Source organism: Morchella sextelata (genome assembly GCF_020137385.1).
Source record: "Morchella sextelata strain SCLS chromosome Unknown scls_5, whole genome shotgun sequence".
NCBI classification, from domain to species: Eukaryota; Fungi; Ascomycota; class Pezizomycetes; order Pezizales; family Morchellaceae; genus Morchella; species Morchella sextelata.
Window position 1 is genome coordinate 1,258,794 of NW_025408620.1, and position 12,530 is coordinate 1,271,323.

The following is a 12,530-nucleotide window of genomic DNA, read 5'->3' on the forward strand; positions in this document are numbered from 1 at the left end:
TAGGAGCGGTGTTCGTGTTTCCTATAACACTACTCCCCCTTCCTAGACGTCGCCCTCGACCGTTAAAACCTCTCTATGATAAAAACCCTGTGGGAAAAGTCATAGAGTAGGAAAGGTATCGAGCTAGTCTTCCCTAGTCCGCTGTCGTTTCAGAGGTCGTCTCGAGTCGGTGACTGGCCCTTGACTCCGCGTATGGGGCCGAGTGTTGGTGACCGGTTTGAAGTTCTCATCTAAGAGTGCCTCTTGAGGATCGGGTGTTGCGAGTCGTTTTCGTGTGTTCTGTTGCCTGCCCGGGTTGGGATCCTCTCGATAAGGTCTCAGCAACATCTCGTGGAATACGTCATGAACCTTCCATTCTGCCGGAAGATTCAATCTATGAGCCCTGTTTCCTACAGCCGCGGCGACCTCGAAGGGGCCTGTAAACTTATCCGACCATTTATTGTAACCACCGAGGTTCCGAGTATCCAGCAAAACCTTTTGACCGATTGTGAACCGCTGAACGGCTGGTCCTGGCCTTGACGCCATCCTATCAAAGGTCTTCTGCAGCGTGTCTCTCGCTGACTCATGGGCTAGGAGAAGGTCTTCCAGGTAGATGCTTCCCTTGGCATCCAGCTGTCCGATTTTCGCGTCCGTTGGCCAATCTGTTCGTGGGTGGAAACCATAGTTGCAGTAGAACGGCGATTGTCCTGTCGACGAGTGTTTCGCATTATTATATGCATACTCGCAAATTGGTAGTAGGTCCTTCCATTTCTTTCCTGTTCCAGCGGTATAGGCCCGGATGTAGGATTCGAGGTGCTGGTTGGTCTTTTCTGTTTGTCCATCCGTCTGTGGGTGGAACGAGGTCGAGAGTCTTCTGCGAATCCCTAGTCGTTCAGTGACCGCAGCCCAGAATGCCGATACGAACTGTGTTCCTCTGTCAGAGACAATGCTCCTGGGAAGTCCGTGAAAGCGCCAAATGTCTTTGACAAAGGCGTTGGCGGTCTGTTCCGCGTTGATTCCCGTCATTGGAACGAAGTGAGCCATTTTCGTAAAACGGTCCACGACTACCAATACGTTGCGGAATCCTGATTTCTCCTTTGGCATTTCTACTACGAAATCCATTGAGATATCAGTCCAAGGTGTGGTGGCTAACTCTAGGGGTTGAGGGAGTGACAAGTGTCTCCGACGTTGCTTGGCTCTCTGGCACACGTCGCAGGTCTTGACGAAGTTGGCTACATCCGTGGACATTCCTGGCCACCAGTAGTTCCTATCGATCAACTCAAGGGTTTTATCCCTTCCTAGATGCCCCGCTACGGGTCTGTCATGATGATCCTCAATGACTTGTCTGACCGCGTATCCTGGCACTACCCAACGACCATCGTGGGTGGCCTCATTCGATCCCGGGGTCCATTCAGTGGCAAGCTCCGTTATTACGGCATCAGCTTCCTCTGTCCCGAAGACTTCAAGGTTTGCGTCAGGGAGAGGTTCATCCCGGAACACTCTCCGAACCCATTGTCTGTCCTGTTCATACCAGTCTTGTAGTGGCTGAGGCAGCTCAGTACCTGGTATGTCATACCACTGATCCAACGGAGTCCATCCTTCTTCGGGGTTGCCAATGATTTCAGGGCCAGTTTCTACACTGGTCCGTGATTTTCTGACAAATTGTTCTGCGCTGAGCAATTGTTTTACGGGTTGTTCACGCATTACTCCCCCTTCCATAGCGAACTCTGGGCGCCTTGTAAGTGCGTCTGGTTTGCCATTCTTTTCGCCTGGTCGGTAATGAATCCTAAAGCGAAAAGGTGCTATCTTTTCGGCCCATCTGGCTTGTCTTCTCGACAACTTCTTGGTCGTTGTGAAGTACTGTAGGTTCTGATGATCCGAATGTATCTGGATAGGAATATCCGTTCCTTCCAGCCAATGTCTCCAAGTCAAGAGAGCAGAGACTATAGCGAGCATCTCCTTGTCATAGATCTCATAGTTTACCTCTGCTTCGTTGAACTTGCGAGAGTGGTAAGCTACCGGGTGTAGAATACCGTCCTCGAACACCTGAGAGAGTACTGCAGCCTCTGCCCAGTCACTCGCGTCAGTTTCTATGATCGCTTCACGGTGTTCGTCATAGTGTCGTAGTATTGGGGCAGACGTAAATCTCTCCTTGAGTTCGTCGAAAGCGCTTTGCTGTTCACTGCTCCATCGCCATACGGAACCTTTCTTCAGGAGATCGGTCATTGGTCGGCAAACTTCGGAGTACCTGTGGATGAACCGTCGTAGGAAGTTGGCGAATCCGAGGAAGCATTGGAGTTCCTTGACCTTAGTGGGTGGTATCCATTCCGTAATTGCCTTCACCTTCTTAGGCGAGACCTGGTTCCCTTTCCCTGATAGTACAAATCCCAGGAATTCTACCTCCTGTTTGTACCATTCCGTTTTCTCGAGGTTCCCGTATAGATGGTTTTGTTGCAGTCGCTCCAATATTTTTCTCACAAGAGTCGTATGCTCTTCCTTAGTCTTTGAATATATTAAAATATCATCCAAGTAGACTACTACGCCTTGATCTAGAAGATCCTTGAATATGGTGTTGACCATGACCTGGAACGACGCCGGTGCATTGGTTAAGCCAAAAGGCATTACCCTATATTCGAAGTGGCCGTACTTCGTTCTGAAAGCTGTTTTCCATTCCTCGCCAGCAGCAATCCTAATCAAGTTATAGCCATTTTTCAGGTCTATCTTGGTGAAGAATTCTGCTCCTTTCGTCGAATCGGCCAACTCTGTCATGAGGGGAAGGGGGTAGCGATTCTTGACCGTGATAGCATTTAAGCCACGAAAGTCTACGCATAACCTCAGTTTTCCATTGGCTTTCTTTACGAACAGGATTGGTGCTGCTGCCGGGCTGGTGGAGGGGACTATTTTGCCAGAGGCTAGCATTTCGTCCAAGTATTCCCGGAGTGCCTTTTGTTCCACTGGGGAGAGCGCATAAATCGGTCCCCATGGAGGCTGCTTTCCTTCCATAAGGGGAATGGTATGGTCCCATTCAGAGTGATCAGGTAGTCGATCAGCTCCCTCCTTAGAGAAAACGTCGACGAAGTCCTGGTACTCCATCGGTATAGCACTAGCGAGAGCCTCGCCTACCAATGCCCTTGCCCAGAAGGGGTGTTGCTCGATCATCATCTGTGTCTCGGGTGACGACCTCAACAGCCTGATGACCAGCTCCTCTGGGTCTTCTTCATATATATCATACATGGTCCTGAAGCATCCCTTCACTTGACAATTGATGTTGTCGAAGGTGACCTTGTTCTGACCCCAATGTATGGTAGGTTGATGCTCCTTGAGCCATCGATGTGGTATGACGAGGTCTTCTCCTGCGAATGAGCCAACCTCACAGACGATGTCTCTGTCTAGATGGTTGCCGACGCGGAGGGTAAGGGATTGGGTGATGTGAGTACCGGAGTTAGGCATAGGGGTGCCGTCAGCCTGTCTGATGATGAGGGGCTTGGGTCGAGGTTGAGTTGGGATCTTAAGACGATGGACACAGTTCCAGGACATAACCCAGTCCTCTGTTCCACTGTCTAGGAGTGCGTTGACTATTTCTGCATGTTGGGTGCTAGTTGCGGGGTGGTTCCAAGAGATCTCAATCTCAAGGCGGGTTTCTTGGTGATGTGAAGACATGTTCGTATGTTTAAAAGTGTAAGGTAAGGTAGATTGTTCTTGGGTCTAAGTAGGTTGATGTTGATAGTTCTTGTTCTGAGCGCGGGCGAGGGAGTTTATATAGAAAATTCGAGCGTTGATCAAAATCATAGTACAACACTTATGCACCAGGTATTTTCGGAATGTAACCCTGCTTCTTGAAATGTGTGTAAAGAGAATTTAAATTGCGCAAAAACCGATAGAACATAACATAACCCGATCCCTTAGAAAAGTCTTTTTCCCAAATAAAACCCGTAACACAACATAGAATGAAACACCGCATAAAATAGAAATACCCAATCAATTTAGTCCTCCAAATTCGTAATCCTTGCCCTAAATGCCTCATTTTGTGGCCCCAATTTCCGTTTCTTATCACCCTCCCTTCCGTGGTCCTTTCTCCCGGAAGGATATTCTTTTCTCTTCAGGTTCGTCAACCTGACCTTACTCGTCGCCACGCAATCCTTTACGAAGTGGTTATCTCTACCACAACGGAAACACTTTCCTTCCTTCTGCCATTTCTCCTTCTCTTCTTTGGTGACACCTAAGTCATCTGAGGTCTTGGAGTTGTTGGCTGATGCGGGAAAAGTTTTCCGAGGATGTGCGTTGTTGCGCGATTTCCGCGGTTCCGTTTTTTCCTCGCGGGGTTTCACCGTATCCTTTCCTCGCAGGATTTCTTTCCGAGCCTTCACCTTGTGGTCCTTGCGTCCGACTTTTCGTACCCAGGCTAACCAGTCCACGAAATCATTAGGTTCCTCAATCGCATTGGAGAGCCGTTGTTCCAGCGAGGAGTTTATTCCTGTTAGGATCATGGATCTCATGACAACTGGTCCAACTCGTGCGTCCCATTCTAGGTTCTGCATCTCATTGATGTAGTCGTCGATTGGGCCAGTTTGCCGGAGTCTGTCCATCTTCTGCTTGGCCTGTTCCTGACTCGTGCGGTTGCCATATTGAGTGCGGAGTTCTTGCTTGAACCGTTCCCAGGTGCCGATACTGCTGTCCACAGCCAACCTCTCCGTAAAATTCCGCCAAAAGTTTGCCGCACTACCGGTAAACTCGAGGGATGCCCACATAATCTTGGTGCCGTTATCCCAATGGACCTTCTTCTGGAGGCTGATTAGGATTTCCATCTGGTCGATCCAGAGTCTTACATCTTGATCGGCTCTTCCGGAGAAGGGAATGTTGGCTTTTTTGGGTGCATCACCTATGGTGGCGCGAGGGGGGTGCGAGGGTTCTTGCTCTCGTCGGCGCCTCCTTTCGTGTCTTCGTTTCTTACGTTCCAGCCGCCTGCGGCGTTCGTCTTCCGAATCTGAGGAATCCGATGGGGATGACCCGGGTGCTTCCGGGGCGTTACCTCCCTCATTGCCATTCCCGTTACCTCCTCCTTGTGCTCCTTGACCTCCTTGCTTCCCTTGTTGGCTTTGGTCTTCGAGGTTTTCACTGGATTCGGAGCCAGCTGGAGGGACGACTGGTTGTTGGGGAGGTGGTTGGGGAGGTGGGCCTGATCCGCCGCCACCTGTCTTTGGGGCCAGTGGTTGTTCCGCAGCCGTTTTACGGGCTGTTTCCTTCATCTGCTCTATCATTTCTTCTAGAGCCGTCCTTGTTCCAGAGAACCCATCTACCAAGGAGACCTGCTGCTGCATGGTCCTCTCCAACTGTGCCAGTGTAGCTGCTACGCCGTCTGGGACTTGGGCTGGGCCATCTTTCGGCAGCCTTTGAATCCAGTCGGCCAGCATAGTTATATGCTGGGCCTGCTCTTCCTGCCGCTGTTGGTGGGCCTTAGTGGTATTGGCGATCTGTTCCAAGACTTGGCCGAGGTTCGTAGTGGTTGCGGCTGTCTCTGCCCGCACTTGCGCGAGGATGTACCCCTCTCGGCGTTCCCGTTCTTCTTGGTCCTGGTTGAACTTCATCTGCAATTCGCGGATGAGTTCGGTCTGCTCTTTGTGCTGCTGGGTGAGCTGTGCCGCGTGCTGCCGAGTAATTTCCCTGATTGCGGGCAGGTCTTGGACGCTCACAGTGAGGTCTCCAAGTCCGCGACTCAGCTGCTGAACCACTGGGGCTCCTCTCCGTTCGATTTCCTGCCCGATGATTTCTCCAAAGGGGTGCTCGATACGCCGTTCCTCTACGTCCATATCCGTATCCTCGTCTTCGTCCGTTACCCTGGGGACCGAGGGCCTCGGAATAGAAGATCGTTCTCTGATTGGCGTTTTGTACGGGGAATAATCTCGATAGTCCCCTTGCCTGCGGGAGCGGGGTTGGCCATAGGATTCGGCCGGCTGAGTCGATCTGAAGAGGTCGCTGATCGGCATGTCCAGATCCCTCCTGTGGCGCTGTCTCGCCTGGGTCTCGACTATACCTCGATCTCTCACGGTGATCGAGCTCTCCATGTTGTAGTCTTCCTCCTGTCGTTGTTGATGACCCCTTGACATCGCTAAGTTGCTCGATTCTGAGTTGTGGCTGTCTTCTGCACCAGGGTTGAACGACGAACTAAGGGACGGAGTGAGCTAATCCGTGGGATTGCTGACTGAGGGTGACTTTAATGGGGAAGAGTTCGGGATAGTTGAGGATCTCCGGGTCGTGTTCTTCGAACGTGCAAGTAGTACCTGCTTCGGCAAAAAATCCGGCGTACTCAAGGTATCCGCAGTAGAGGTGTTCGGCACTGCCTCTGCGAACGACAAAAGAGGTAGTGCAAGTAAAGTTGTTGATAGCTGCTGTTGCTACTCGGGGATGCATACGGTATCAAAGAGCCCTTCTAATAGACTACTTTCTTATTCTTTTACTTGAGCGCACGGTGACTATCCGCCACAAACAAAATACTCTGAAGTATTGGTCTAAGCAAGTAGTTGTCTTATCGGGACGTTGATAATATGCGATCGGTAAAATAATAGCGTAGTGGATAAGGTACAATATAGTGTTTGGGGAAATGCCAATGCTAAGCGATAGTTCTGTAGCTTTTAAACTTGTAATATTGTAAACCGGATTCCGCTCGCTGAGTGACTGATAATGCCACTAAGACGAGGCAGAACCCTCCCTATTTATACATATTGGAACCTATGCCAAGGCCCGCTTTCTAATACTAAAGAGATAACGATAATAGAATAAGATAATCAACCCGAAGATAACCCCAGTAGAAAAGCGTCCCCGCCTAGTTCCGTTCCTCCATTCTAATTCCGACACGTAACCATGAACTCCGCAATTGCCAGTAACCGAGCTGTATCACGCTATTGTCCTAGAGCTACTTCCATAAGTAGAATGGCCTGCAGCCATAAGCCCCGCTTCTATTCCGTTCCGAGTGAGACACCCAATAGTAAGCGTGCCCTCACAACAGCCTAATACTAGTGTGGTTGCACCCGGTGCCCCCACACCCCTCGGTACCTTTCTATGCTGGTTCCCTCGTTACCCGACCGTACTCGCATCATAACCCATCACTCGTATTATCCTTATTCCTTGACTTAGGAGCGGTGTTCGTGTTTCCTATAACAAAAGGAATCGTCTATAGTGGGGAGGTCTTTGTACTTATAGTGAGTTCTACCAATATCAACCCTTGCGTATCGTAAGCATCATACTGAACTGAGTGAACAATTAAAAGCGAACAGCTGAACTCAAATGTTCTAATCAATACCCTGCTTCACTCCTAGAATGCCAACGGTCTTTCTCCCGGGTTTTGCTATTCTCATCGTTTCGTAGAGTGTCGGGCGAGAATAGACTGATTCTCATGGTCAGTACGGAGGAGCAAGTCAGCACTACGCCATGGACGAAGCAGAAGCGAAGTTGAAAACATAACCGCAACTAGCAAGCACTTTCTGTGGCTCCTGAGTGATATCGGAGGGCTTATGGTACTTAAAAAGTACTTTCCGGACCTTTATTATAAGAAGAGATTTTTTACTCGGTGTAGCGTAAGTGAAGCACACATGCACAAGAACTGAGGACATGAGTTATACATAGAAGAAGAATTATGATAATATTGATCCTCAGTTGATGAAGACACGGAGAGTAAACTCGTCCTTACGGATGTCAACGATATATTCATTGCAAGGGTTGAGTCTCGAGTGTCATCATCTATCCGAATGACATGATATGGAACTAGATATGAGTACTGTGAAGTAATAGAAGACATCAGAATGGTATTTATCAAGTAGAATATTTAGTTATCGGTGAAAAAATGTATTCGACTATATTTATGAGACTAATTCAAGGATCGCGATCCAAAAGGTGTACAACTGTTAACAAAAAATTTGAAAACATCACCAAAAGATTGCCCAAGAGGAAAAACAAACAAATAATACTGACGGTACCAGATGAAAACGAACAAAAAGATATACAAAGATCTGCCAAAGAATACCCAAAGTATAATAATAATCAGACATGACACAAACCGTAACCAGGAACGCCGCAACCAAGATTGTCCCCAAAAAGTCGAAACTGATGGATCTTTAGTTCCAGACATTTCTGCTGAACTTTGGCTTGTCCGATTTAACGGCAGCCCTGAGAGCTCGGGCGTTACACCTAATATTCGCGGAAGGGCGAACGGCAGCGGTAGTAACGTGGGAGGTAGAGCTCCCCCGAGAAGATGCGCGCTGGGGGATTGCAGTGCGAAGAGAGGTAGTGGAAGAGGAAGCGGTTACAGCAGGGGCTGAAGAGGTGTTTGGTGTCTGAGCGTGATGGTTTGGCTGACGGCTCGATGTTGGGGGAGGAACAACTGTGGTATTTAATGAATTGTTGTTTCTTGATACAGTGGGGATTCTTGATGATTCAACTGGAACCGAGGCTTCGATTGTAGAAGAGCCCTCAGCTAGTTCGATATTGGAATGGATGAGAAGCATAGCGTTCCCAACGGAAACCTTCTTATTAAATCCAAAGGAAATATTTGCGGCAGATCCATGAGCAACCTTCTTGGAAAGTGTGTTGTTTTGAGCCTTTCTCTTTTCGATTCTAGTAATGGCAGACTCCAAAGCTGATGCAATCTCAGCAGAGAATGACTCAACAGCCTTCTCAACTGCTTTCATAGCATGAGCAAGGTCTGATGCACAGGCAATGTTATCGAATACATTCGTAGAATTGCTTGAGAAAGAATCTTCTTCTGACGAGTAACCACTATCATACGACGATAGAAGGTGGAGGTTATTGCTCGATGGAGTTGCTGGGGATGCGGTAATAGGGGTAGAAACATCGCCATGAATGGAAGAGGATGGTGCACTGATTGTAGACGGAGTAATTTTGATAGAACCAGTTTCGAAACTTGAAGATGGTCGTTCTCCATCAAAGTTGAGCTTCCTGACAGTAGTATCCTTGATGAGAGAAATGGTTGCTGGGATGGCCACATCACATTGTTCAAGGGTTGTTGCCTCCTTAATGAGAGACAAGGTGGCAGGTGAAACGTCAATCAGGGTTGGTGCGGTTGAGGAAACATCAGTGATAGATGGAGAGATAGCGGAGGTTTCAACTGATGGAGTAATTGGAATAGTAAGATCGGTGATACATGCATGATCGACTATCTCGATGGTGACGATGGAGGAGACTTTAACTTCTTCGGCAGCGGCGATGATAGGAGACGGTTGGAGGTTTTCAGCTGCGACGATAGAAGAGGTTTCGATTATTTCAGCGGGAGCATCAATTGAACTTATCTCAACCTCATCGGCAGTGGCTACGAGAGCAGAGGTTCCATTGTTTTCTGTAACGGTGGTCGCAACAGGAATGGTGATAAGAACTTTAGTTGTATTTGACAAATCAAATCTTTCATTGTGGTGAAGAGTCGAAGTATTTTCTTCACCGTCCTCTTGAGAGCCATCCATGACCGACTCGAAGGAAACAGGCGAGGTAATAGTTGTAATAGGCTGAGTAATTGGTGCGTTGTTCAATGGTTTCAAGGCAGAAAGGGGCTCAACTGCCTGTGAAGCCCTTCTGAGAAAGAGCTTTTTCGGCAGCTTTGATGTAGGGGTCGCCTCAACTGGTGCTGGTACAAATGGCTTGCACATGAGAGGACGAGTAGGGGTGGCCTGTTAAAGCATTAGAGTCTATTGGGAAGAAGGCATGATTGATTAACTTACGGAGGGAATGGCAATCAGATGAAGAGTATTATCAGACTTGGTGCAAGAGCGGAAGATCAATTTCTAGAGAGAGCAATTAGCGGGAGATCGGCAATTAAGACAAGGTATCTTACATTCTTGAGGAAAATATCCTCGATGGGTGTTTTGGCAGACCTATTCTTAACCTACAATCATTAGTTTCGTTGATAGCGCGGAATGTGATTCGATACTTACAATGGAATTTTCGTTCTTTGTCAGTTCGGTAATTACCGCTTTGAATTTCATGAAGTTCAAGGTTCGGAAGTGTTCCAGGATTTCCTGTTGAACCAGGGAAGATTGGTTACAGGCAATAGGTTTGCCGCTTACATTCTGGACAATGATGTCGATATTTGGGAGTTCGAACTGCGCGATCACCGAGGGTCTTTGCTGAGTAGGAATCGTTGACATTGATTGCAGCTGGCTGGTAGCTGTGAATTGTTGGATGGGTTCAGATACGATGTTGTCACTGGGAGCAGATGATGGGGTGATTGTTGCAAGGATGGATCTTGAAGAGGTAATTCCTGTAGATGACCGTCTACGTGCCTCAGCAGACTATAAGTTTATTAGTAACGAATCAATAGTTATGTAAGATTCATGGAGATCATACAGAAGGCTTGCACGGGATTGTCAAAACACCATCGATTTCAGATGGGTCTCCCATTGAATAACCCTAATATGAAATGTCAGTTGAATCAATTGCAAAATAGTGGTTGTGTTAGCTTACATGTTTCATCAGAATGGCTTCAATTTGTTTTAAGTGAGAACCTTCGGGTCGAACCTGTAAACAAGAGATATCAGTGATCCTGCCAGAAGAAATAATAATAAAAAATTCAAACCCCCCACCCCCAAAAAAAAAAAAAAAAAAAAAAAAAGAAAAGAAAAGGGGGGGAGATAAAAACAACAGCACATACGCTTTGAAATTGAAAACTCCTGACTGCTTTAACAATGTTACGGTAATTGAAAGCAGTGGTTTGAGCCGCAATGGCCCTGAGCTCTTCGTTCACTGCCTGAATAGTGCGGATTTCCGCAGGGCTAGATGAAGGAGGGGATGAGATTGCCACGATGGGCTTATTGATACTTGCCGCATCAAGTGAGGGCTTTCGGCTGTACTTCAGCTTACTGGTGAGCATGCTCTGTAGTCTGTTTGGAGACGATGACATTGTGATGGATTTAGTGATGTCGTTAGATTTGCTAGAGAATGATCAATATTTTTCGTTTTTTAAAAAAGGGAAATCTATGGAATTGAAGAAGTAGAACTTACCTGAAAGACTTGAAGGATGGAAGTGATGTTATTGATTGTTGTCGAGATGATTCGTTGATGGGTTTGTTGATGTTGTCGAAGTTGTTGTCGATTTTGCTGGGTTGTCGATTGTTGTATTGAGTGAGGAAAAGGAGAAGAGGCGCGCATACGGTCTGCAAGTATTTATACGGGTTCTGTGTGTGGTGTGTGTGCAATGGGTCGTTAGGTATTAGGTCTTTGATTGATCCAGCCCTGATAAACGGCATTACTCTAGTCTCATCTAACCCCCCTAACACCCAGGGCATACTACTACGGAGCCGTGAGTTGAGGGGGGACACCCCTCCCTCCCTAACCCTGTCAAAGGGGAAACCAAAACTTGTAAGGTCCAACTTTCTTGCCGCAACACTAAAATGATATACATACAGTACCAAAAAAGGGAATGTAATAGGTACTATACCAATAAGGAATTGTGCAAAGATTCTGGGTTAAATCGGAATCCTAACTATTAAACCGTAGCAATACCGTAGCAATACCGTAGCAATACCGTAGCCTTGCAGTGTTCTGCTAGGTGTGGTACTGGATCCCGCTTTTTGGTACTGTAGCAGGCAATGTTCCTTCACTCTTTGCCCTTCAACTAAGGAAACCACTATACCGGTCACCCTCCCTTCTCTTACATTGTTTACATATACATCTATGTAACCCCTTCTCGTTGGCTGGACAACGAAATCTAATCTCAACTCATCAATTTTGGCCCACCGATCTGAGAGGAAACGCACACACCAAAAGCTCTCCCACGTACAGATTTGATATCTTGTCAACATGGATTTTGTAATACTAAGGTTGATACGCATTTACGTTATTTATATACAAACAGAGATATCCGACACCCCCAACCAGCCATTGATCGATCAACTGTTCTTTGAATTGTATAAAGCGTCTACAAATCTGTAAAAAAAAGAAGCTGGTTGTGTTTCTCTATCTGGCCACATTCCTTGCTTGCGTCGAGGCCCTTTGCGTGTAGACGTGCTCTGCATAATTGCTCTGAGGCCTCTCTCCTCGTACTGTAAATGTGAACGAGACGCATCTACACCTGTTCATCATGCCAGAGCATCATCTCACTTCTGCTCCATAAATTGAGTCGGGATCAGCTAGCAATCTCACCGTGTAGGTAGGGCTCACGCAGTGGGAAAGCATCTATTTCTTCACGCACGAAAGGCAACCAAGATGCTGGCTGTGGTTGACTTTATAGACCACAATGCTCAATGCCTACCAATTACTATCAATCAATCCCTTAATCAATTGTTGCTCACCATTAGCTTACAGGGTTAATTGGTGGGTTTAATCGTACTTTATCACTTGTTTTGGTCGCCTCGGGTCCTGTTTCAGTGTTGTTATCCTGTTGCTGGGTCACCGCACAGAATCGCGACAGGCGTCATCACGCGAACACCGACAAATTCATGTACTTATCTACTCATGCAAATACTGGCTAGAAACGGCTCTTCTAAACATACATTTTCGTCAGGTATCTCCTTCCTACTAATAAAAAGAATTGTACTCCGGATAAAGATTTT

The 12,530-nt window shown here is 47.3% G+C and overlaps 4 protein-coding genes across 4 annotated transcripts; 1 reads left to right on the forward strand and 3 right to left on the reverse strand.

The window, feature by feature from the left end:
- Positions 1 to 123: 123 nt before the first annotated feature.
- On the reverse strand, positions 124 to 3,639 carry H6S33_010864 (uncharacterized protein; the record flags this gene model as incomplete). Its single annotated transcript, XM_044842230.1, has 1 exon — positions 124 to 3,639. The coding sequence occupies one exon, from the start codon at positions 3,637 to 3,639 to the stop codon at positions 124 to 126; it is 3,516 nt and encodes a 1,171-aa protein (XP_044696794.1).
- A 323-nt stretch (positions 3,640 to 3,962) lies between these two features.
- H6S33_010865 (uncharacterized protein) lies at positions 3,963 to 6,083 on the reverse strand (the record flags this gene model as incomplete). The annotated part of the gene is made up of 1 exon (XM_044842231.1): positions 3,963 to 6,083. One exon carries the CDS (start codon positions 6,081 to 6,083, stop codon positions 3,963 to 3,965), a length of 2,121 nt encoding a protein of 706 aa, XP_044696795.1.
- Positions 6,084 to 7,243: 1,160 nt separating this feature from the next.
- H6S33_010866 (uncharacterized protein) lies at positions 7,244 to 7,429 on the forward strand (the record flags this gene model as incomplete). Its single annotated transcript, XM_044842232.1, has 1 exon — positions 7,244 to 7,429. A coding segment is annotated over one exon (186 nt), but the record flags the coding sequence as incomplete, so codon positions are not given.
- A 658-nt stretch (positions 7,430 to 8,087) lies between these two features.
- On the reverse strand, positions 8,088 to 10,879 carry H6S33_010867 (uncharacterized protein; the record flags this gene model as incomplete). Its single annotated transcript, XM_044842233.1, has 7 exons — positions 8,088 to 9,650; positions 9,702 to 9,764; positions 9,815 to 9,865; positions 9,915 to 10,271; positions 10,327 to 10,389; positions 10,444 to 10,497; positions 10,631 to 10,879. 7 exons carry the CDS (start codon positions 10,877 to 10,879, stop codon positions 8,088 to 8,090), a joined length of 2,400 nt encoding a protein of 799 aa, XP_044696797.1.
- Between the last annotated feature and the right edge of the window lie 1,651 nt (positions 10,880 to 12,530).